We start from the raw sequence: 26,664 nt of genomic DNA, 5'->3' as shown, positions 1-26,664 counted from the left end.
TTCAAACATGCTTAGATAAACTCTTTCTTAAAAATATTAACAATTCACCTTATGGCCTTGCTTCCCTTTTTTTAATCTGTCTCTCTGCTTACTTTTACTTTTATTTCCTACACTGTCACCCTTCAGAATTGTTTTTATTATTCTACTCCATGGGGGTGCTTCTTAAAGGATCACCGATCCAGTGGCTTTTTCTTAGTCCCTTGACCTATAGATGACTCTTTTTCTTGATGGTTTTACTGTTCCTTGGTTTCTGCAGCTGTTCTTCCCTCTTCTACCTCTCTGTCTTTCCATTCCTCTTCCATGACTCCTTTTCTTACTCCTTTATTGTAGGGAGTCCCCAAAGTTCATACTTAAGCGTCTTTCTTCTCTACCCTGATCATCCATCCATCCCCACAGAATTAGTTGTTCCTTCTCTGTGGATTTGTCTCCAGAGCAGGCTTCTTTCTCTTCTTAGTCTAAACCAAATTTTTCATTTTCCTACCCCAACTTGCTTTGCTTTCTGTCTTCTTTAGGGTTACTAGTACTACTATGTTTTCTAGGCATCTATATTTAAAATTTTGGAACATCTTAATTATCTCTCCTTCCTTTGTGTCCCATAAACATTTTGTCAAGTCGAGTTTACTTTCACAATAGTTCTTGCATGTGCCCCCTTCATTTCCACCACTACCACCTCAAACCTAAGCAGTTGTATAATTTTCTAGCTGGTCTCCCTACTTCAGCCTTTCCCCTCCTTCAATTCTTCTTACTCACTTATGCTAGTTTCTCTTGGTACACATACTGCTCACGTCTTTCTCTTGTTCAGAAATTGTAAATCCTTTCCATTTCCATTTAGAATTAAGTCTAAAATGCCTTAGTTTGGCATTCAAGCCCCTCCAATGTGGTTTCAGCTTCTCTTCATGCTACCCTCTAGCCAGAATAGGTTACTCCTATTGAATGCATCTGCCCTTTTATATATGTTTCTTCCCATCTCTCCCATCTTCCCATCTTCATTATGCCTAGAGTATATACCTCTCCATTTCTGTCTTTTGAAATTCTAGTTATCCTTCTTGGTAAAATACCATTAACTCTACAAAGACTTCCCTGGAAATCCTATCCTATCTGGAATTGATCTTTTCCATTGTACTTTTGTATATTTATGCTAAAGTCCTTTGTCTTTATTTATATTTCTTCTGTTTTTCCTGAACTATATTTAAACCCTTACAGAGCAGGGATTATTTTTTATTTGACCTTTTCTCTTACCATAATTCTTGGCACACAGAAGTAGATGCTTCATTGAATTTAATTCTATCTAAATCAAGATTAGATAATCCTAGTATGTTAAAAATTGAATTGAAAATTTTTTTAAAAACATTTTGTTTTTAGAGGAAATGTCAAAAACCAAGCCCGTAAATGTCAAAGGTTCACAATGTTAAGTTTTAAATAATTAGAAGAAAATTTTTTTTCTACTTTAAATGTAAAACTTTTGTTTTGTGACATGTTTTAAGTTGATTTCTAGGTGCAAAATTACCACTCTCCCACCTCCCACCTCATTTTTGTTCATATATTATAACGTTTGTATGGACTGAGAAGCCACCTTCATTTTAAAGGAGAGATTTTTGGAGCATCTTAATTGAAAAATGTGATTTTTTTTTTTTTTCTTCCCTGTTCTGGTCCCTGTTCCCTTTTTTGTAAATTTAATTTTATAAATTTATTTTTGTTTAAGAAAATGTCCTTTTTTTTTTAAGATTTCTTTTAAGTTTATTTTTAATATGCATTGTATTATGAATCATGTTGGGAAAGAAAAATTAAAGCAAAAGGGAAAAATCATGGGAGAGAAAAAAACAGAAAAAAGTAAACACAACATGTGTTGATTTACATTAAGTCTCCTTAGTTTTTTGTTTTTGTTTTTGTTTTTTTTTTTGGATGCAGATGGCATTTTCTGTCTAACGTCTATTGGGATTGCTTTGGGTCACTGAACCAAGCCTTTCATAGTTGATCATCACACATTCTTGCTGTTATTGTGTACAATGTAGGCCTGGTTCTGACTGTCTCATTCAGCATCAGTTCATGTAAATCATTCTAGGCCTTTCTAAAATCGGCTTGTTCGTCATTTTTTATAGAACAGTGATGTTCCATTACCTTCATGTACCACAACTTCTTCAGCCACTCTTCAATTGATGGTGATCCACTCCTTTTCCAGTTCTTTGTTTCATGTTGCTATTTTTATATGTGCATGTCTATATTATTAATGGAAGCTATTTAATTAATATTACTACCACTTAGAAGCAGACACTGTTTTATGTATTAAAAATTCAGTGCTATGAAATCAAAATAAAACCACTGTTTAAAGGTGAATAGTGACAAAAACCAAAGTATTTTTTACCAAAATGTGTATTATAATTTAGGTTTTGAAATCTGAATTTTGAATCATAGTCTTTTAAAAATGTAGTATAAGTGGTTCTTTGAATTTTTTTCTCCCTCTTGAAATACTACAGCTCCGTTGGTTATGTGTAAGAAAGACAAAATTCTATCAGGCTTTTTTTTGATTAATAGTTTTCAAGACACTACTTTCAAAACTTTGGCTAATGGGCATAATCATAAGATTCAAGAGAATATTTTTTATGTTAGCTTATGTTTTCATCAGTGAACTGGATAATGGAATAAATAGCATATTTATTAACTTTATTATAGATGATTCTGGGGCAGGGGAATAGCCAACCTTTGCATTAAAAGTGACCATGGAAAATTAGAAAAGAAGTTAAAAACACAGATGGGAATTCAGTAAGGATGGGTATAAAGAAATAGATATACTTTGGGAAGAAATATAAGCTTTATATGAAAATCTTTAAAATATAGAGAATAACAAGTTGATAGCATGTCAGAAATATGAGTCCAAATTTTAAAAATGAACAACCTTCTGATACATAAAAACAAGTATTAGAATGCAGAAACCATGAGATAATGCTGTCATTCTTTATAATCATCACTGTTAGTGTTTTGTTTTTTTTTTCTCCTATTGAGTCTTTTATGTGGAGAACTGGGGAATGAAGACTAGAAACAAGATCAGTGAGAAAAGGTCAGAGGCATTTAGCATGATGAGGATAATTAATTCCAAAACACAGTTCAAAAAGAGTTTCCAAATACATGAAAACTTTTTACAGGAATGATGGCCAACTGATCTATAACTTCTCTGAGTACCATATGAAAAGAAAACTGGGTTAAAAGTATAGCATAAGTGAGTCAGCTTCCATCTGAGAATTCCATGAAGGGGAATTATTAGGAAAGATTATGTGATAGCCTATGACTAAATTGCTATTTTCCTGACATGATTTAAGCCAGGGGCTCTTAATTCATGGGATCCATGAAAAAATATCAAGGGCAGGAGCATCTATGAATTTAGATGGGAAAAAAATTACATCTTTGTTTTCACTAATCTTTGGTTTTCTTTAAACTCACATTTATTTTATTTTATGCATTTAAAGACATTCTGAAAAGGGTCCTGAAGGCTTCACAAAACTGCCAAAAGGCTGTATCTTAAGACAAAAAAAGATTAAAAATTCCTGGCTGAAGCCTAGTGCATCTGAAGATGCTTCCTATTAAAAAAAACTTTGTTAAATTTTTTAAAAATTCAGAATAACATTTTCCATACTTAGATCTTCAACATTATTCCAAATTAATTCTAGTTTCTGTTCTGTAGCAAGAGAATTTTATTAGTTTCTCATAGGAGACTAGTATTTATATCTTAATCATAAATCAACTTCTTGGACCACCCAGAATCATAGTTGGCCAGTAATCTTTGCAGATGAGGAAATTCAGGCCCAGGGAGGAGAGCATGACTTGCTTAGAACACAGAAACATGTTTAAAAGGAAAGTTTTAAACTTGGATCTTCTAACTTCGAACACTGTACCTTTTCAGGTCATGTAGAAGATAAAACACATTTAATTTTTGAACTGGATTGTTTTGTTTTGTTTTATTTAATTTTTTTGTTAATTTTTAAAATTAAGTAGCAAAAAGCTTTTTTCTGATTTTTTTTTTAACAGTGTGATAAAATTATGGTCCAAACATTCTTTTTTAAAAGAAATAGAATTTTAACATTTTTATGTTCAAAGGTTCTGATAAAGGCCTCATTTCTAAAATATATAGGGAACTGACTCAAATTTATAAGAAATCCAGCCATTCTCCTGTTGATAAATGCTCAAAGATATGAACAGACAATTTTCAGATGAAGAAATTGAAATAATTTCTAGTCATATGAAAAGGTGCTCCAAATCACTGTTGATCAGAGAAATGCAAATTAAGACAACTCTGAGATACCACTACACACCTCTCAGATTGGCTAAGATGACAGGAAACGATAATGATGAATGTTGGAGGAGGGGATGTGGGAAAACTGGGACAATGATACATTGTTGGTGGAATTGTTAATGGATCCAACCATTCTGGAGACCTATTTGGAACTATGCTTAAAAAGTTATCAAACTGCATATCCTTTGATCCAGCAGTGTTAACTACTGGGCTTATATCCCAAAGAGATCTTAAAGGAGGGCAAGGGACCCACGTGTGCAAAAATGTTTGTGGAAGTCCTTTTCGTAATGGCTAGAAACTGGAAATTAAATGGATATCCATCAGTTGGAGAATGACTGAATAAATTGTGGTATATGAATGTTATGGAATATTATTGTTCCATAAGAAATGACCAGCAGGATGATTTGAGAGGCCTGGAGAGACTTATATGAACTGATGCTAAGTGAAATGAGCAGAATCAGGAGATCATTGTACATGGCAACAAGAAGATTATATGATGATCAGTTCTGATGGACGTGGTTCTCTTCAACGATGAGATGATTCAGACAAGTTTCCAATGGTTTTGTGATGAAGAGAGCCATCTGTCCCCAGAGAGAGAACTATGGGAACTGAGTGTGGACCACAACATAGCATTTCTACTCTTTCCGTTATTGTTTGCTTGCATTTTTGTTTTACTTGTCCGATTTTTTTCTTTCTTTCTAGATCCGATTTTTCTTGTGCAGCAAGATAACTGTATAAATATGTATACATATATTGGATTTAACATATACTTTAACATATTTAACATATATTGGACTACCTGCCACCTAGGGGAGGGGGGCGGGAGAAAGAAGGGGAAAATTTAGAACAGAAGGTTTTTGCAAGGGTCAGTGTTGAAAAATTACCCATACATATGTTTTGTAAATAAATAGCTATAATAACATTTTTTTTAAAAAAGCTATTAAAAATAGAATTTTAGAACACAAAGTTGCAGTCTGATATTTTCTAAGATTGCTCTACAGATTAATCCTTTGAATAAATCTTGTTCTACAAGATTTTTTGTTTTTGCTTTCCCTCCCTCTCCAAATTTGTAATTGTTAAGCCACTATTTATGTGTTTCAGACAGAACTTGAGAATAAATTACAGCAGCAGATAACTTCATCATCCCAGGACCTTGCAGCAGAGAGAGACAAACTATCAGCATTACAGAATATGTATGAAAAGAATCAGGAAAATCTCAAACAGCTTCAGTCTGACTTATACGGGAAAGAATCTGAGCTGTTAGCAACAAGACAAGATCTCAAGGTATGGTGAGCTCTGGAGTTGAAGCCAAGAGATATCTATTTGGTAAACAGAATTTGTTTATTAAGTACCTTACCCTGTGCTAGGCAGTGAGAGCAAGGACACAGCAAGGAGTTTACATTCTATGGAGAGAAGTAATATGTAGAAAACATAATTTACATAATGTAAGGTGTGAGATAGAGAGAGAGAGAGAGAGAGAGAGAGAGAGAGAGAGAGAGTGAGTGAGTGTGTGTGTGTGTGTATTTTGAATGGAGGGAGGACTATCAGCTTGGGGAGATCAAAAAGGACTTCATGTAGGAGGTAGCAGTTAAACTGAGTTTTAAAGGAAACTAAGGATTTCAAAAAGGGAACTTGAAGAGGGAACACGTCTTGGACATGTCCAAAGGTCCAGAGACAGGAGATGAGAGAGGGCTGACAAGTTTGGTTAGAATATGGAGTTAAGTAATATATAAAGAAATCTTGCAAAGATAGGCTGGAACTTGTTTTAAATGGCCAAACAGACTTTATACTTTATCCTAGAGGCAACTGGAAGCCACTAGAGTTTTTTCAACTGGGGAGTGACATAGTTAGGCTTGTACTTTGGCACCTAATACTGAAAGAATAATGTTATAATAGAGTGTATACAAATAAATCTTATGTGGTATTTAATTGAATTTAGTCATTCAGAAATATTCATTAGCAGATATATTAAGGCTACTGTTTGCAGTTCTGGAAATGTGATCATATGTTGATTTTAAGATCTTATGTGTTTTTTAGGTGAAAATCTTACGTGATTGTGTATCCTTGCTAGGAAATAAAAATACAGGGGTAGTTCAATGTTAGGAAAACTATAAATCTAATTAGTCACATTAAAAACAAAAGAAATAAAACACAAAGGATGATTTCAATGATATAAAATTAAGCTTTTACAAACATGAACTCTGCAGATAGAAGAAAATACAAATTGGGGGAAATATTTACTAGAGATTTTTAATACCTTTGATAGAATCCTGACATTCAAAATCTATAGCAATTGACATTGACTGCTTTTGTTGTCATATAGGAGTCAATTCCCACTTGACCTGCAGCCTTTTTTCTTTTTAATTAATTTATTTTAAAAAATATTTATTAAAAAAAATTTTTTTTTTGACAGGTGATCTTAAGATAGGTACTATTTTCACATTGCTTGACAATTTAGTATAGAGCAGTTAGCACTCAAATATTTAATTGGAAATATATACTACAGAAATAAATTTGTGTATGATAATTGTCAGTAACTTAAGTGCTTACTATTTGTCCAGTACAGGGGATACAAAGATGATGAAATAGTCTTACAGAGAACTCTCATACATCCATAATTACATTCAGTGAAATTCAGTGTATAGTTGGCCCCAGGAGCTGGAGGAGGTGACTACTGAGCTGAGCTTTAGAAGAAATGGAGGATTTTGAGAGGTTGTGGAGGGAGGGCATCCTGGGCCAGAATATTGTGTATGACGAGAAGCAGGAAGGTGTATTTTGCTGAACTCTTTATGTCAAATAAACCTTGAAAGATACCTAGTGAAATTATTATACACTTAGAATAATCTGATAAAACTAATTTGGTTGCTATGATTTTATGCCAGTAAATGTAATTTTATTAGTCATCCTTATCAAGATTATTGACCTTGGATGTCGTTTGATAAATGGATTATCACAATACTATAATAAGAATCTACACATTTTAGGCCATATTTTGTGCCTTTGATTATTGATGAGAGGTGGGTAATCACTTACTTTCCCCTCCCCAACTCATGCAGATCCTTTTATTTTTGTCTATTGAAATGTAATCAAGCAAATTTTTTTATGATGATATTTGGTGCCCTCTGTGTCCAGACACATGCAATTCTCTTCTCAAAGAAAATATTTGTGATTTACAGGTAGGAAAATTCTGCACAGTAGTAGCCTTAAGCCTCTCATTTTTTACTACTGAGCCAAATTTTCAAACATTTTTTTCATCACTTTCTCTATACTCACCTTTGTGTTATTAAGAACTAATTGATATAATTTAGATGCTGTTATCACTTTCTTTTTAAAATTTCTCTACCTTTTTTCTTTGCATCACACCAAGTATTCTTGAAAATTATTATTGTGAAGTCTTCAATGTGAATTAACAATGTATGGTGAAATGTTTCTTTTACACTTGGAGAATTTCAGAATCAGCTTCGGTATGTCATAGACTCATAGCTCCTGAGCTAAACAAACCCCTAAAGCCATCTAGTTTAATTTAATTTTATGTATGTTGAAATGGAGATTCAGTGACTTGTCTGAGGTCACACAGGAGTCTATAAGGTTCAGAATCTGTATTTGAGCTCTAGGACCAGTGTTCTTTGTTTTGTCCTGCATTGTTTTTGCTATATTTACTTTGCCAAGAATAATCTGCCATATCCTTCTATTTAACAACAACTTTTGTCTTCTGATTTTATGTTGTGAATGTCAGGATTTCTATGATTTAGTTTTTTGAGGAGCATGCTCATGGCACAGGCACCCTATATTGATAGTACTGACAACTAACTTAGTGTTTATAACTAATCTAAAAACTGTGGTTTTTAGCATCCTTGGCTTCCCTCTCCATTTTGCCACCATCCATGCACGGTAGGAGGGGGCCAGACAGTTCTGACAGCTATTTGTATTTGTATTTTTGTCTCATGGTTTGCCATGGCCAAGTAAGTCATCATCAAATGGCAGCCTGTGAGTTGTATGCTTCTTTAAGGCTGTGAAGGTCCTTGGAAATAGGTTGCCAGGACTATATTCAAATCATTGCCAGTTTAGAAGCATCTATTTGAGCTCATATTTTGTTGAAAAACATGGTGAGGCATTGGAGGATTTTGTGAGGTACTTCACAAAATATCAATTACAAATTCTATTGGACTACAACAGTAATAATAGACCAGAAATCCTTTAGTTTGAAAAAACATCAGTGATGGTACTTTTTGATGCATGTGCTTCATCTGATAAGGAGCACTGTATATAGGATGCCAGGCAGGAAAAGTAAACCTTGAAGGCCCTGATTTCTGGAAGGCTCTGACAGATCTTGCCAACCCAGGAATTCTTCAGATATGGTTCAGTGATGGCCTATGTGTTTCATTTTAGGGCCAGCCTCGCTAAATGAAGAAAAGATTCACCTCTGCATTACTTAAATACTATTTTCAAAAATCTAAAGGACTCATCTTCTTTGTAATGAAGGGAGAATCCATATTATGAAATTAGGGATCCTTTACAGATAAGTCATTTGATCCTCACAATAGACCCCAGGAGGGAGATGCTATTATTATCCCCACTTTGCAGATGATAAAACGGAGGCAGACAGTTTAAATGACATGTCCTGGATATAACACAAGTAGATGTAGGAGGCTGGATTTGAACTCAGATCATTCTGACTCCAGGTTTGGCACTTTTTCCATTGTAATACCTAATCTAGCTGGTCATTCTACAGGGTCTTTAGAACTCCATAATTTGATAGTATTCCTCAAGTTAATGTGTATAGATTTTTGTCATAGGACCAGGAGATTCCTACTATAACTATACTATAACTATAACTATTATAACTATAACGGCGATGATGAATATAATGATTTAAGTCCAGACATCTGAGATTTAGAGCAATAGACTTAGGGTAATACTTTGTGAAAACTCAAATGGCTTTTTATAAATTGCTTGTTAATTGTTATAATTATCGTTGTAAAATTGGGGATGTTGTATCTCATTTGAATTACTTCAATGTCAAAGTTATGGGCAGAACTAGGACTAAGACCTTATCTCTTATTGTATTGCTGTGAAAATTCAGACTTTGAACTATAGCAGTGTGTGATATCAGTGTGAATGCATTAGGTAAATGAATAATAATGATAGCTATAATTTTTATAATTCTTTGAAGGTTTGCAGAATGTACTAAAACATCTGATCTCATTTATTCTCCCACTAATTCTTTGAGGAAGATGCTATTATTATCCTTGTTGCACAAATGAGGAAGCTGAGGGATGAAAGAAATGAAATGACTTCCCTAGAGGTCATTCAGACAGAAGGGAAACTAAGTGATTCATTATCTAGAGTGCTGGAGTCAGGAAGACCTGAGTTCAGCTATCACTTCACTTATTAGCTATGTACCTCTAGGCTAGTCACTTCTGTTTGTCTTAATCCACCTGAGAAGGAAATGGCAAATCACTCCAACATCTTTTCTAAAACATCCCTGGACACTAGTCCATGAGGTCACAGATTCACACCCAACTGAACAGCATTCAGCTAGTAAATATCTGAGTTGACATTCAGATTCAAGTTTGACTCCCAGCTCAGCCCTCTGTCCATTGCTTTACTTGAGAACTTTTATGGAAAACAAAATTAAGTTGTAAAGGAACTGGAATGTTTTTTGAAAAAGTATGTTAGATAATTTATACATTTTATTTTTGCATATTTTTGTCAATGAAAAAAAGTGTGTATCTCATAGCATAGACTGATGAGAAACAAGCTAACTAAAGTAAGATTTTGCTCTTTCACCGAGAATCACCTACAACCATCATAATTCCTGTCTCAATGAAATGAACAAATCTCAAAATCTTTATTGGTTGAATTGATTGGACTCATTATGATCTCCAGCAGGAATTGGATGGGTCAGAATTAAACTGTGCTTTTAGCACCACCTGCTGGAATATTTTTGAAGTATCATTTCAATTGACTTGGAATCTATTAAATTCTGTCCTTTATTTAGTAAAAGTAGAAAGGTTAAACTGTGATTTGGATGATTTGTGATTAAATTCAAAGAAATGTTGCTATCAGAATTTAAAATAAATTTTGAGAATCTAAATACCTTTTTTGTTCAATCTCCTAGTATCAGATGTTTAAAACAGGGCTATTCTTTAGAAAAGAGGGGGGAAACCCTCTTATAAACGTTTACTTTAAAATATTGTGTTAGGTATCTTTTATGTTCTTTCTGTAAAAATGAATAACTTGATGAGGAATTTTTTTTTTTTTTTTTGAGGGAAGATACTGGAAAAAATGGGCTAAATTTTTTTCAAATGATCATAGTTAAATCCCATATTTAACCCAGAAATCATAGGGATTTGCATCAGTTCTCCTATCTTGCTGTATTTCTTGGAATTCCTCATTATTTATCATTTTTGTGTGTGACCTCATTCCTTCAACAGATATTTCATAAAGCATTTACTGTACTAGGTACTGGGACTGCAAGGCAGAAATAAAACAGTCTCTGCTTTTGTTGATATTCTCTTAGAGTTATATATGATTAGTTCCCTCAACTGTAAGATGAAGGAGTTGGACTAGATGGATGGCTTCTTAGGTCCCAGCCAGCTGTACAGCTGTGATTCTGTCACAATAGTTTATTTAGCCACTTTTTGGGCATGAGTATCTACACTATTTCTATCTTTTTGCTGCCAGAAAAAAAATTTTATTTTACTTTTTTTTTGTCATAGATTATAAATATTTTGTTACAAATGAGATCGGTCTTGCTGTCTTAAACTTCCTTGGCATATGTTCCCAGCAGTGGAATCTTTGAATCAAAGACTATGAGCAAATGGCTTCTTCGATAATTCCACAATTTTTTTCACAGAATGATTGAACAAAATCAGCTCTACAAACTATGTGCCTTTCTTTCTGCAGCCTCTTCAATTTTGACTATTTTCACCTTGTCATCTTTGCTAATTTCTGAGTGTTTACAAGAAACCTCACCTGTTTTGATTTGTATTTGATTTGATTAGTGATTTGAGTACGATCTTTCATATAATGGTTGATTCTACTTTTGAAAATTATTTGTTCATATCCTTTGATCAGTTATCTTTTGAGAAATGGATGGCTCTTTTCTATGTATATATATTTGCTCTGTGTGCCAGTATGGCTTCTTAATGGGGACCATTTGCACATTTCATGACTGACCATTAAACAGCTAGCATTTCATACTCCTTATGTTGTTACAGTTCCCAGCTATAAGGGAAGTCTGCTTATTGGTAGGGCTTAGTCTCTGGTAAGAAGAGTCAGGCAACACTAGGATCCTTAGCCAAGTGTTGAAAAGAAGAATCTTTTCCCATTCTCTCCTTTACTCTTTTATTCACCTACTTTTTCTTCTTTTTTCTTTTGTATTCCTGTATTGACTTAGGTGTAATATAATAATTTTATAAAAAGATCTTTTTTCTTTTGTTGAAAGTTGTTATTTTAAGGCTTATTCTAAATCCATGAGCATTAGTCTGAATCTCACAATTTAATTCTAAAGTAGTTGCTATCTTGTGGTTGCTATCTCTTATGTATTATCTTTTTCTCTCCAACATAATTTTGGACTCCTTGAGAGTAAAGACCAAGTAGAATACTTCCACAGTATCCACCAAAACAATCAAGAGAGTGCTAAAAATAATGTTAAGAAGGACTCAAAAACTCTTGTTAATTCAGTTCCATATATTTCAAAATTACATTTTTCTAACTCTTAAAAATTTAAAAACTTAGCATTGCAGGGCTGTTTTTATTTTTATTAAGCAAGACAACCTAATTGAAAATGCTTTCTCTTATATGTCTTGATTAAAGTGTAGTAGGAAGTGTTTGTATTTTTCACAGTATTTTTTAATATGTTTAATTTTTATTTATTTATTTTTTGGTAAAGTCTGTAGAAGAAAAGCTCTCCCTGGCTCAGGAGGACTTGATTTCAAACCGAAACCAACTTGGAAATCAGAATAAAATGATTCAAGAACTTAAGAGTGCCAAGGCCTCTTTGGAGCAAGATGTTTCAAAAAAAGAGCAACAGTTACAAGAACAGGGCAAGACACTTCAGTCTATGCAAAAAGACAAGGTAACTTTGGAGCTTTGATGTTGAAAGGGACCTTTCGTGTCAGCCTCCTGGGTGTGAGTACTCTCAACTATGGGAAGCTCACTACCTAGGTCATTTTTATACAATTCATACTTTCATTCTTTTGTATATTAAGCCCAGATCTGCCTTCCTATATCTTCTATCTGTTGGCCTTCAAAAATTTATAGGATCTTTGATTGTTTCTCCATTCTAAATTCCTCCCAGTATTTGAACAGCTCTTATATGTATCAACTTCTTCTCTTCTCCAGGCTAAAAATTACTATAGCTAGCTTTCATTATTTGATTTATAACTCTTTGATTGCATATTTAGGATGAAAAGGGGTCTGGAAACCATTTTGAATTATGTTTTAAAAAAATCTCTTCAGTTATTTTAAAACTAGCATTTTTTAGTAAGAAGTGTTGTTGCAATTTTAATAAGGTAAAATATATGGTTTAGTAAATTTAATTTAAATTTAGGCTTAGTAAATTTAAACCACATTTGTCTTTGGTTCTTTTCTAGGCAGAGAAATACATATTTTCTCACACACAATAAGAATGAATTTGTGATTTTTGGTTTTATAACCAAAATAATGACCTATTATCAAATTAGAGAGTTTATCTGAGATGCAAAAAGAAGAAGAGATTAGGTATAAGTAATATGCAATTGGGAAAGGTACTTTGATATTTTATGGGAAGATCATGCAGCAAGCATTTTTGTGATTGGCCCTTTGATGTTTTATTGATATAATTTCAAAAACTATATAGTGTTTCAGTTACCTGTAAATTAAATACATTTGTGAATAAGAAAAGTATATCTTTATGTTTTGATTCTGAATTGACTACTTTGCAATTAAATTTTTTTTTCTTAGTCACTGAAAGAAAAAGAACTAGCTAATGAGAAATCCAAATTGATGGAACTACAAGAAATTAAGGGTAGGCAGGAAAAAGAAATTACCAAATTGAGTGAAGAACTTGGTTCTTACAAACAAGAAAGCCTGAAGGTGAGTTGGAATGCTTTTGTGTTTTTGCCAGGTTATTTTGATAATGCTCCATATCCAAATACTGATGTCTCTTTGAAATTCAAAGTTAAATTGGAAAACAGGAGAATTAGGATTTAAAAAAAAAAAAAAGACAAAGAAGATTACTAGATTTTCCAAGATTAAGACATTAATAAAACATCTAGAGTTGGAAAATATGGGGCCAAATCCTGCTTATTCTTTATTTTATTCCCTCTCACTTTGCTCCTCTATAAAATAAGGGAATTTGACTAGCTGTTTTCTTAGGTCTTTTCTTTCCCTTCTTTTTCTTTCTTTCTTTCTTTCTTTCTTTCTTTCTTTCTTTCTTTCTTTCTTTCTTTCTTTCTTTCTTTCTTTCTTTCTTTCTTTCTTTCTTTCTTTCTCTAAGACAATTGTAATAATAATAACAATAAAATAAGGAAATGCATATTACATATTAGTAGCATGTGACTTGCCAGGGTCACACAGCTAGGAAGTGTTAAGTGTCTGAGGCCAGATTTGAACTAATGTCCTCCTGACTTCAGAACTGGTGCTCTATCTACTGTACCACCTAGCTGGCCCCACTTAGGTCTTTTCTAGAAATAAATCTATGTGATCCTTTGAACATATGAAATAATCCCTATTTAGGATATTCTTTTACTTGGTGCATATTTACTATATCTGACTTAAATTTATGACCATTTGAGGGAGAACAAGGCAGCATATGAGTTTTGATTTTGTTGATTTGATGAAGTTATTTCTTTTTTAATCATCTGAAGGAAAATCTGAGATATTTGTGAAATTTGCTTCCAGATGACTGAAAAAAAAAACCCCACACTTTTAGAAACAAAGTAGATGACATTTTTAAAAAAAGACTCACCTTTTTCATCCTATACCACAAAAATTGGAAATATCTAGCCTTAAGGATAGCAACTTTGCATAATTTTATATTGGTCTACCAACTTTTTGTAACTTAGAAAATTATTATTTCCTTTGATAAAGAACTAGGGAAGAGGGCAAAAAATAGAGTGAATTTAAAAGCCTGGAAAATAAAGTAAAACAACCTCTTCAAATGATTTAAATAAAATGATAAGTTGTTGTTATCATTATTGTTAGATTATTAATTACAGGTAATGTGTATATATATTTTGAAATTTTTAGTTCTGTGTTGAATTTTTCTAACAGGAAATAACAAATCTAAAGGATGCCAAACAGCTGTTGATACAGCAGAAACTAGAACTTAAGGGCAAATTAGATGCCCTGGGTTCAGCTCTTGAACAGGAAAAGAAGAACCAACAAATAGTAAAAGATCAGTTGAAAAAGACTGAAGATGATCTGAAGAAAGAATTCATTGAGAAGGAGGCCAAATTGGTTAGTAAGTTTCTTTCTAACCAGTCCTTTTTTATATACCATCATTTAGAATAGATGTGCTCTGCTCAAAAATCCCCAGCGGCTTCCTGTTACCTCATGAGTCAAGTTCAGACTCTTTATTCTGACAGTGAAGGAGCTCTATACCCTGTGCTGCTTTACCTTTTCAACATTAGCTCATATCACATCTGTACATAATTTAAATCATATATTCCATTCTAACAGGTTACTCTTCAGTTCTGAAACACAACTTTCATTCTTCTCTCTTTTTGCTACTATGTTGTTTCTTCTTTCTGGAATGTCTTCCTTTCCTTTCATCTAAAATGACACCTATAATCTTCTCCTTTGAGCCTCACTTAGTACTTTTAAGCAAGTCTTCACTGTATTTTTTACATATTATTTTGTATTATTATAATTTGTGTCTAGTTCATCTATTAGGTTAATTTATATTAAAAAAATCTAATGAGGCCCGAAAGGTATTTGGAAATGGCTATATTACTTACTGCTTTAAACAATTTTGCATTTAAAAAAAAATTAGAATGAGAAAAAGCAAATTTTGTTTCCATATAGAAAGACTGAATCCAGTCCATTTTGACATTGTCCCTGTAGCTTAAACCAGAAGACACAAGCTTCTCATAGAGTTTAAGGCCTTGGCACTCGTTTCACTGGCCCCTTAACGCAACAAGGGGGAATCATCAACTGGATTATCTAACCTTGAATCCCCTCAAGAAGATGATTGCTTATTATACTACAGTAATTCATATAGAGCATGACAAGATCCATGTAGCTTAATGTTGAATAATTTTGGTGTGATAGTGGTCACAGATGAGAAGAATGAAGCTGGAAAGTATGGCCCAGAACCTAGGAGAGATGGAGAACAAAGACTTGTAGACAGGTTCAGAGGTGCTAGAAACAGGGAGAACCAAATGGTTTTAGAAAGAATGACGTGGGATAGCAGAAGGAATAACTGTTTAAAGAAATTTCAGTCATTTCAGAATAAACTGTCTTTGCATTCAGATCATTGCCTGGTTATAGCACAGGTCAGCATAAAAGCCAGATTACAGGAAAAGATAAAAATGAAGACATTGTATACAACACCATTCATATGGTGAATAGTACCAACCTATTGACAAATTTCATATAAAGGAAAATGGATCCTAGAAAGCAAAAATAATGCAAAACAATTAGATCAGGCAACAAGCAGCAATATTAAAGAATAACCTCTCTTATCAGAAAGTTAATCATTTTATCAGGTGGAGAGACAAAGCAACCAAAGGCAACATTACTTTGGAATACATTTGCATATATTATAGAGAAGTATGAAAGAAGATTGTAAATAGTGTCTCATAAAATAGTAAAGAAAAACTTTTTTTGAGAAAATGAATCTTGATAGAGATTGGCATGAGTTCTGGATATGCCAGATCATTGTAGGTGAGTTTGGAAAGAGGGCAGTAATAATAACAACTAATATTTATATAGCATTTAGTATTTGTAGCATTACTATGCTAAGTACTTTACAGTTAATGACAATGGCACTTAAGATGAAGTTGGAAGAGAGATGGCTGACCAGAAGACAGGTACTATGGACATTTCAATTTTTAAAGACATGCAAGGGATTTTCAAATTATCTCAAAGAGTGAAAGATTATAGAAGATTGGGGAAAAGTAAAATCTGGATTTTTTTTTTCCACAAAAAGATAACCAAGAAAAAAATGGTATGATGTTATATACGTTAGGCAGTTCTCTAAGTTGAATGGAAATGCGGGTCACTTTTCAGATTTGCAGATGACACAAAGTTAGGAAAGAGCTAACACACTGAATGGTAGTTCTAGGATCCACAAATCTTTTAAAATGTAAAACTGTGAAAATTACATTTACCCATATTAAATTTAAAGCTCTACCCTTGGGTTCCAAAAAACCAGCTGCACAAATCAATAAAGGAATGTATGGCAACACAACAGTTCTTAATAAAGACCTGGAGAATTTAATAAATGGTAAACTCAGTGCATCAAGAGGCAGTTAAAATAGCCAATATGCTTTTAGCCTGACTTACCAGAAGTCCAGTAGTTAAAGCAAGGAAGGTGATTGCCTGCCCATTTTATACCCTATACCACCTTATCTGGTGTCATATTCTGTGTCAGCACTACATTTGGGAAAGGACATTGATGAACTGAAGTGCATTAAGTAAGATGGGTCACATGGTGAAGGCACAGGGATCTAGGCCATTTAGACACATCAGCTGAAACAACTAAATATGTTCAGCTTTTAGAAGAGAAGACAAGGTCACAAAGAGCCAGGCATGACTTAAAAAAAAAAACAACAACAACAACCATGAGAGCATGAATTAAGAACTGACATGCTTTCTCAAATACTTTTTTTATAACAGTTAAAATCTTATCATAATTCTTTTTTTTTGGGGGGGGAGGGGTATCTGAGGCTGTTGGGGTTAAGTGATTCAGCCAGGGTCACACAGCTAGGGAATGTTGAGTGTCTGAGGCCAGATTTGAACTCGGGTCCTCCTGACTCCAGGACTGGTGCTCTATCCATTGTCATCCAGCTGCCCCATCCTAATAATTCTTACTGAAATGATTAAGAGAAAGTAATTTTTTATAATGTAATTAAAATCCATATCAACAAAAGAGAACAAATGGACAATATGAGTGTTCACATGTGTTCCCTTAGAAATATTAAAAGAAGCTCTTCATTGTATTGGGTGGAAGAATTTTAGAAAGACATAAGCAAGGATTACATGCGGAAGATTAGAAGACATAAATTGGATAGAGGGGCTATCCGTGTTGATGAAAGCATAGATTGGACAGTAGCTTGACCTCTAATTAGGAAACAACATGTTTAAGTTCACTGAAAATTGCAAAAAGTTAACAAAACACCTTTGTAGAAAAGAAAAATAGTGATAAATACATTATCATGTCATGCATAAGCATTTATTTAGGCAAAGTAAACATAATAATGGGATTTCATTTTAGAATTATGATGACCAAAGTCCACAATACTTTTCCTTCTGTTGTGTACTAGATGGGAAACATCTGACTTCTTTTAAATTAAATCCAAATATACTCATAATTTTTAATGCCAAATTCAATATTATAAGATTGCCATTTCATATTCAGATCATGAATTAAAAAGTGTCCAAGTTATTTGTTGATAGATCAGTAGAAGAGAGTGTATAGGACCTGGGTAAGGAAAGCATGGTATATTTTGCATCCCTTAAATTACTACATAGAGATTCTAAGTCTTTTTTTCTTTGATTTTTATTAATTTTGAATGCAAAATACATAAAATGCAAAAACATAAAAACATTTTCATGTACATAGCACCACATAAAAAGAGGATTCAACATAAAACCATGAATTTTCATTACTTTTTTTGAAAAACTTTAATAAGTATTACATCTTGTTTCTTTGCTTCCTTCTAAGTTTTCTTTTGTTCTCTGCTGTATGCTTGGTACTCATTTTTTTTTTTCTCTCTTCCATCCCACCCCACTGGTAGATAAGGCTACAATAGAGACAGGGTGTGTGTGTGTGTGTGTGTATGTGTGTGTGTGTGTGTGTGTGTGACGTAGAGAGAGAGAGAGAGAGAATGTAAAAACCATACTATATAAACTACTGTTTATCAACAGGAGGCTGTAAATAGCCTCTTATTTCATAAGTCCTTTGGTCATTCAGAGTTATCCTTAGAACATTATTGTTGTCATTGTGTATAGTTCTGCTCATTTCATTCTTCATAAATCTTTTTCTAAAAGAAAACCCAAAGACCACTTTAAACTCTGACATGAACTTGAAAGTTGTAAGAACCCTAGACTTGGAGCTAATTTAGATTAAGTTTAGACTAGGTAGATAGTTGTTATGTCTCTTGTTATAAGCAGGACTTTTCCATACATAAAAATATATATAGTCCTGAAATTTGAAAGTTGATAAGGAAGGCACTCAAACCCATATCTGACTGCAATTATAACATGAAATTTAATATATATATAAAATTTTCTTTTTTAGAATGCAGAAATAAAAGAAAAGGAAGAGAAAATTAGGAAACATGAAGAGAATGAGACTAGACTTGCCATGCAAGTGACAGCTTTGAATGAGAATTTGGGCACAGTCAAGAAAGAATGGCAGGCCAGCCAACGGAGAGTTAGTGAGCTAGAGAAACAGATTGATGACTTACGGGGTGAAATTGCAGTACTGGAAGCAACTATTCAAAATAATCAAGATGAAAGGAGAGCATTGTTGGAAAGGTAAGGAAGTTATAATATTTGGGGGGAAATGTACTTCATGACTGATTGAATATTGCCATCATCATCTAATCATGTGTTGTTTTGGAGAAAAAAATAGCAAATGAGTTAAATGGAATCAGCCCCTGCTGGTATTAAATCATCACCTAAAACTGATAATAACTTGTGGTAAATAATGGACATTTAATTTCAGCTCTTTTCAAGTTATTTTAGCAGTCCTTTTTGTGTTTCATGGGATCCTTTAAATCTTTTATATCTAATTATATCTTAATTATCCATCTTCAGATGTCTTAAAAGTGAAGGTGAAATAGAGAAACTTCAAGCCAAAGTACTAGAGTTGCAGAGAAAACTGGATAATACTACTGCAGCAGTACAGGAATTAGGCAGAGAAAATCAGTCATTACAGGTAAGGGTGGGAAGTTTTGTTGAATGTACCATTCCTTCTGATTTCGGTTAAGAGTACCATTTCTTGAAGAAGATTTATTACACTATTTGAAAATTCATTTTAATGTTCATTTGAAATCTGCTCTGTGTTAAGTATAGTGAGGGTTAAGTGGTTAAGTTTCAAAGTGTCAGGAAAGACTCTTTGAAAAATAAAGGATTCAGAAAGATAATGCTGCCTTCCTTCAAGGAGTTTAAGTGTTAGGTACTTAGAGACAAGGCTGTTGATCTAGGAATATTAAATCAGTCTTCTCATCCAGAGGATGAAAATTGGTGGAGTACTAGCCTTAATACAGACTCTGGTTGCAAAGGAATTCTACTGAACTTTTGTCTTTTAGTCATACCTGACTGGCTCTCAAGATCTGTGCATTAGAGGCAATGTGGGGCTCACTTTAAAATTCTCATGACCCCTAACATCTCTGGACCATCTGGTGATTCAATTGTTTATCTGTTGCAATGTATTATCAGGATGGACAAGGGGCAGAGAGCCAGCCTAAAAGTTAGGGGAGATCTTGTTTCAAGTTCTGTCCTTGATGTTCTGACTTAATGACTAAGCAAATCACTTCACCTCATACTCTAGACATCTCTTAAAAAGCCATTAATTGGCACTGCTCCTGGGCAGCTCCTAGTTGGAATGAAACCACAAGTTATAACCAAAGCAAAGTACCCTCAGCACCATAGGTGCTGTACAGTTGGATCTGAAAAAGGGATCAAGATTTTTCTGGTCCTGCCTTTTCCTGTGATAGGAGAAGAACTTATTGTCAAGATTTTTTAGCCAGTTAGTGGGACACCAGGGATGGAACTCAGGTCCTTTAACTCCTCAACCCAGTGTACTTCCACTGTACTTTGCTACTTTGGATGTCAAGGTTCCCCATGTAAAGATTTAGGATAATGGAAAGGAATTGCATAATGTAGCCAATAGTAATAGTTCTTAGGAGAGAATGAAAAAAAGAGAATATACTATTCCAGAGCAGCCTAAGAAGCAGAGAAACTCTGCTCTGAAGGGAAGAAATGATGGCAAGGGGAGGGCAGACGGCCAGGCCTTGGCCAGGCCCTGGGTCTGCGTGAGAAAAGAAGGCTTAGGAAAACAGTTCTTCTGAGTTCTTTGAACTCCTTTGACTGTCTGTCTTTTCCATGTGAGGTTAGATAGCTCATGGTAATTAGTGAGTCTTAGCTTTGGTCACAGACTAAATTTGTCACTTTGAATTTCTGATTTCCTTCATGTGTTTTCCCAAACCATACATTCCCAATATGTGTCTTTTAAATATGGAAAGCTATTCCAGAGCAGCTGCCCCAACCCAAAACAGGAATCACTCGACCCATATCCCCATATCTTCCTCCCATGTTCTTGCTGTTCCCCCTTAACCTGCTGCTTCCCTGATGCAGTGGAACATTCCATTCTCATGTCTTATTTTGCCTCCAAGCCATTCCAGAGAGGAACATGGAGATAACAACCTGATGGTTACAGAAAAGGGAGGGTTAAACTCCAAGGTTCTGTTCCTATAGGAATTCCCTCTAGCAACATCCACTCATCCCAATCTATTTCCTGCCTATTTTCTATACTTTCCCATGATGTCATGTTCAAGAATCAATTTGTGAATGGCAGAAGTGGCATGGAAGGGGGAATCTAGTTTGTATTCTAAATGTTGGCATGTAAATTGGTTGTTTGGAACTTGAGAATGCATTTTTTCAAAACCAATATTTTGTGTAATGGTTGAGTCCCAAGGGCAACCTATAGAAACTTGTTTAATTCCTAAACCACCTGAAATTTAGTTTTGTACTGATTGTATCTAAGAATTGTACACTCCAGACTTTACTATATATCCCCAAGACCTTAAATCCTGAAATTCTCTTCTTTGACTATAATCTACTTTCCTCTTACCTTTCCCAATCCTTAACTACTCCTGGATCTATTCTTTGTTATTTCAACCTAGACTTTCATCCTTCCATAACTTTTTATCTGTTGATATCCTACCCATCTTCAAAGGTCTAGAACCTTAAATGCTTCCTCCTTCAAAATGTCTTCCCTAATTTTCTGCTTTTTCCAAACCAGGAATAATTGCTCCCTTATTTGATCTCATAGTTCTTTATATTCTTCTTATGGTGTGATTATATTCTATTTTTTGTTCACGATGTCTGTGAATTTACATTATCTTTCTCATCTTAAAAGCAAGAACCATGCCTTATTTATCTTTATATATTTCCCCTCCCTTTGCACATGGTAGAAAAATACTTGAATGAAGAAATGAAGAAGTGAACGAATGTGTTGGTGGTAGCTAGTGCTATCTATGCCAGGGCTTCTTAAACTTTTTCCACTCATGACCCTGGGTATATAGGTATATAAAATAGATATAAAAATCAAGCATTTACTGATAACAAATCATAATTTCACAATCCCTACACTCAGTTATAAGACCTTATATGGGTCATGAACCACAGTTTAAGAAGCTGGGACTCTGCTACTGAGTAATTTTAGGAATTTGTGCATGAATATTTGTTGATGTGATATTTATTGAGAAAGACACACATGTATGTGTGCTTGTATATGTATACATACACATACATCTATATGTATGTATGTATATGTAATATTTATATATATATGTGAGTATGTACCCAAGATTTTGAATATATTTTTGGTTACTTTTATTGTTTTTTTTTTTTAGATCAAACATACACAAGCTTTAAGTAGAAAATGGGCTGAGGATAACGAGGTACAGAACTGTATGGCCTGTGGGAAAGGTTTTTCTGTCACAGTGAGACGGGTATGTAAAGAAATTGTGTGTATTATAAATGAGTATCGGGAGACTTACTATTTAAGTCAGTAAAATGGCATTGTATTTGAATAGCACATCTTGACAGAAATTTACTAACAAATCTTAATCGGTGTCCACATATTTGATCTGGTTCCCTTTTACCATTCACATGATCTTGACTATAAACTAGGATTTTGTAGGTCCATATTCAGTTATCTGCTTCATTGTGTTTCACTGGTCCCAAAATTTTCTGAACACCCCAGTGTAAAAACCAATATATCCCTTTGCCTATCTAACTGGAATAGTGATAGTTTAGTTCATTGCATTATTTGGGAGAAAGAAAGTTTAGGCTGTGATTTCTGAATTAAATAGAAATAAAATTATATAGTGTGAGAAAAGAAAACTTTTTTTTTTTTTTTTTTTTTTTTTTTTTTACATTTTATGAAAATGTGAAAGAAATAGTTCTAACAGCACCCTTTATACTTACAAGTAAATATATCTTCCTTGGTGACACCTGTCCATTTTATATTGGAAGTTTAATTTCTCTTGTTTCTCTCTTTCACAGCATCATTGTAGACAATGTGGAAATATCTTCTGTGCTGAATGTTCGGCCAAAAATGCCTTAACTCCTTCTTCAAAGAAGCCTGTTCGTGTCTGTAATGATTGTTTCAATGATCTACAAGGATAACTAGTTATCATGTTTATCAAACAAGATTACACTAACATTAGAGTTTTAATAAATGCACTTCATAGAGTACTTGGACTACTATTTGATTTGGACAGTGGTTGTAATACTTGGCAAAATTGATATATTTTGAAATGTTTATTAATATCAAGTAAAACTCTTCTATTTTTGTGAGATTTGGGCTCATCATCTGTTGCTTTCTTTCCACTTACCCTGAAAATAGCTTTCATGCCTAGTTTAGAACTATCTAGTTAAATGTAAATAAATTTTGAACAGAGAATATCAATGTATTTTTTTAAAACATAATTTCATTGCTTACAGACATTTATGTAATCTCACAGCTTCTTTTCTACTTTCTCCAAAAGCAAACTTACAGAAATGTACAAGGATTCAATATAGCAAATGTTTGTTTTTGTTGCACATTAACATACTCCCGTGTTTGTATGCATTAAATGTCTTCTCTACAAAATCATGCACAGCTCCATAAAACTTGCCAACTCTGTTTTATTCTTGTGTCATTTATGCCACAGCCCAGTTTTACCTTTTTGATGTTGTAAAAATGTTACTTGGGTATTTTAAAAATTCTGTCCTAAATTCAAGCCTGGTTTTTATGTTATGCTGTTTCACTTCTGTTATCCTCATTTCATAGGCTTCTGTAAAATCAGTTCCTTATTTTGTAATAGTTCATGTCCTTGGGGAGATATTTGAAAGCTTGAGTATTTCTTTTATCTAAAATGTATTTTTCTCCTCTTCTTTGTATTTCTTAGCTCTTCTTCTTGTCTCTCCTATCCTCCCTCTAAATAAGGATTTCATAATGTTCTCCTATTAATTGAAGAAAATACATGATATATTTATACTAAATTATGTTTACTTTCAACTTAAATCATCTGAGATTAAGCATTTTATATAGTTTTTCCTTTTTAATGTTTCCTGTAAGGAATATGAAATTCTCAATTCTTTAATGGTTCAACTTTTTCTCCCTATTATTTCATATAATCAAGCAAACTGTAAATTAGGCATATGACTAATTGACTCTAAAGTCTAATTGACTTTACATCTTAAGGCTGGTAATTGCTATTGGTAGCTAATTTATGGAAAAATAAGTCACCGCTGATTAAGTGGTAAAGAAACATTATTTTCAGTTATTTCATATTTTCTCCATGTAAATTAATAGAAAAAATTTAAAGTGATAAAATATACCAGCAAATTTTGATTCAGAATTTAGTTTTCCACTTAGTCTGAGAAATCTTTTCACCTTGGGAAAAAAAAAATAATGTTTTTTGGCTATCTTGGAGAGAGACATTATTGTCCCGAATAAGTATATCATTAAGTCCCAAAATGTATAATCAGACCTGAAATAGGAAGCAGCAGATGGTACAGTGGAGATGATGCTCAGCTGTCTTTGATACTTGAGTTCTGGCTCTCAGCTCCTGGACTGGAGGGGGAACTCAAGCAAATTATTTAATCTCTCTGGGCTTCTATGACCTATCAATAAAACAAATAGGATAAATTCAATGCTCTTGCTGATTTTACAAGCCTAGAGGAAGTCTCCCAATACTTTGGAAACTAAAGTGGACCTTTAATATATTACCTTGTTTTTATGAGTTTGGAAAATATGAAATTTCCAAAGTAAGTTGAAGTTAGCTTTGGTAATAGATATTTTCTAAAAAAGGAAGTGAGCATAGTGGGTAGAGTGCTGGACTTGGGGAGAAATATGAACTCAAGTTTTCTCCCCGTCTGACCCTGGGCAAATCAACCTCTCTTAACTGCAGCTTCTCATAATATGATGGGCTTACACTCCGTGGCTTCTAAGGTCTCTTCCAGGTCTTAATCTGTGATCCTGTAATATGTAGCAATCAGATAAAAGGTAAATTATTGATAGTTAGGAAAATAGATCTAAGCAGTTTTTTTTTTTTTTCAGTCACTATTTTCTAGGTTTGTTTTCATATATCATGCCATAAATGACATTACATATATTTGAAGTATATACTGTAAAGGAGTATATTTTTGCTTAGTTGTTAATGGAATCATGCATGTAAATCCTTTTGTCAATAGTAATTAAATATATTGAACTAATCCCCTGAAAAGGAGACAAGCTAAGTGCTCAGGCACATATGACAAAGAAAATGAATTTCTTGTCAAGAAAGACAGATTGATTACAGAACTACTTACTCTGAATAGTTGAGTTAAAATGGATTTTTTTGAAAATTTTCCAAGTAGTTTTCCCTTTGATAGCTATAACCAATACATACACAGTGATGTTGATTTATTGTGTTAAATGCAAACAAAAGCACACAACATCACTGTTGGCATAGTTTTTTAGAACAATAAATATCCTCAGGATTAGATTTTTGGTTCCCTTTCTCCTTTGCTATGGGATTTACTGAATGTCTTTTCCCTTTCCACAAGGTAAATAATACGAAGACTATTAAAGAAAGGCTTTTAAGTGTTTAATATGACTGTGTTTCTCATTTCCATTAATGTCATAAGATCCTTCATGCTTTCTCCTGAGTTAGTAATGCTGATGTTATCATTACCCCATTGCTTTCTGCTCTTAATTCACAACCCTAAGATGTTTTGACAACAAAAGGAAATTTTCCCTTTAAAGAAAATTAAAATGTGTTCGTAGGCTACATATTCCAAATGTAGCTGGTAGGCTCCATTCTTGTGTCTGAGTTAAGAGCTGGCAGGTCCAGATCTGTGATTTGGCAGTAATGCAAAGCAGCCTGGAAAATTTCAAATCCAGACACAGAAAAGATATTTAAAAAAAAAAAAAAAAAAAAGGGCAGACCTTGCTGGTTTAGTGTACGCCAGATTGTACCTATAGAACTTTTGTAGAAGTTTTGTAGAAGACAAAAAAATGCTGCTTGTACAGGATTTGTCTCTTTTGTAAGGAAAAAAGGGGTGGGGAGGGAGAGAATAAAACAGAAGACCTCAGTGCAGGATATGAATAACATTTTGTTTCAACTACCTCTCAGTGTGGAATTGAGCTAATTTTGAATAGGGCTTCCTCATGGTAGTATTAATGTAATAATTGCCTAAATTGTTTGTATCCCATTACTCTGAAAGAAGTGATTCTTTTTAAATTGTACAGTTTTAAGATTTGTAAAGCTAATTCTGTTTCTTTAAACCTGTCATAAAGATTTTTTTTCCTTGAGTAAGGAGCAGATTATTATCATAAACTTTGATAATTGTGGTCTGTGTGACCACAGCGAATTTTATATGCACTTTGGTTATTAAACCACAGATATCATCCACAGAATTAAATGTGCCATTAATTTAGCATTCCCAGACACAAGCTTGATGAATGGTTTTTCTAATGAAAATGTGCCACACATTATCCTGTCTTAATTGCCATTTGCCTGGATTCTAATTTTTCATTATCATTGCAGATGTGAATATTGTGCATAGACTTAAGGAATTTATGTAAACATGTATAAAGTAGAATTGGAAATAACCAAGTTCTTGTTGTGTACAGACTGGTAACACGATGCAGTTATGTGTACATGACATGTACTTCTGGAAACTGGATCATAATCATTATCTGTAGATGGGCTTGCATGAAATTTTTAATCTGATCTTTTTGTTTCTTGTGTTGTATTTACTACTTGTGATCATGTGCTTGTGCCTTATATTGTGGAAGAGTTTAGTTCAGTGTGCACTGTATTACCTGAACTCAGGAATGGATGGCAGTTGATTCTAAGTGTACCTAAAGGTGACCCCAAATGATGGTACCTAATTCTGTATAAAGAACATTGGAAGGAGGCTTGTTGCATTGTTGCATTTGTTTTTTAATCTGTTAAAAGAAT

General features: G+C 33.6%; 1 protein-coding gene across 2 annotated transcripts in view; it reads left to right on the top strand.

Moving 5' to 3' along the window:
* Window positions 1-25,649, top strand: part of EEA1 (early endosome antigen 1) — a 126,348-nt gene extending 100,699 nt beyond the window's left edge. For both annotated transcript variants that reach the window (XM_031938415.1, XM_031938414.1), the window contains exons 22-29: window positions 5,387-5,569; window positions 12,183-12,368; window positions 13,235-13,366; window positions 14,546-14,731; window positions 18,738-18,976; window positions 19,259-19,379; window positions 22,081-22,179; window positions 22,736-25,649. In XM_031938415.1, coding sequence (XP_031794275.1) covers window positions 5,387-5,569; window positions 12,183-12,368; window positions 13,235-13,366; window positions 14,546-14,731; window positions 18,738-18,976; window positions 19,259-19,379; window positions 22,081-22,179; window positions 22,736-22,858 — 1,269 coding nt within the window. In that variant the 3' untranslated portion in view covers window positions 22,859-25,649. The remainder of the gene's footprint in view (window positions 1-5,386; window positions 5,570-12,182; window positions 12,369-13,234; window positions 13,367-14,545; window positions 14,732-18,737; window positions 18,977-19,258; window positions 19,380-22,080; window positions 22,180-22,735) is intronic.
* Window positions 25,650-26,664: the final 1,015 nt, after the last annotated feature.

This window comes from Sarcophilus harrisii, chromosome 5, assembly GCF_902635505.1.
Source record: "Sarcophilus harrisii chromosome 5, mSarHar1.11, whole genome shotgun sequence".
NCBI lineage: Eukaryota > Metazoa > Chordata > Mammalia > Dasyuromorphia > Dasyuridae > Sarcophilus > Sarcophilus harrisii.
This window is presented reverse-complemented; position numbering and strand designations above follow the sequence as displayed.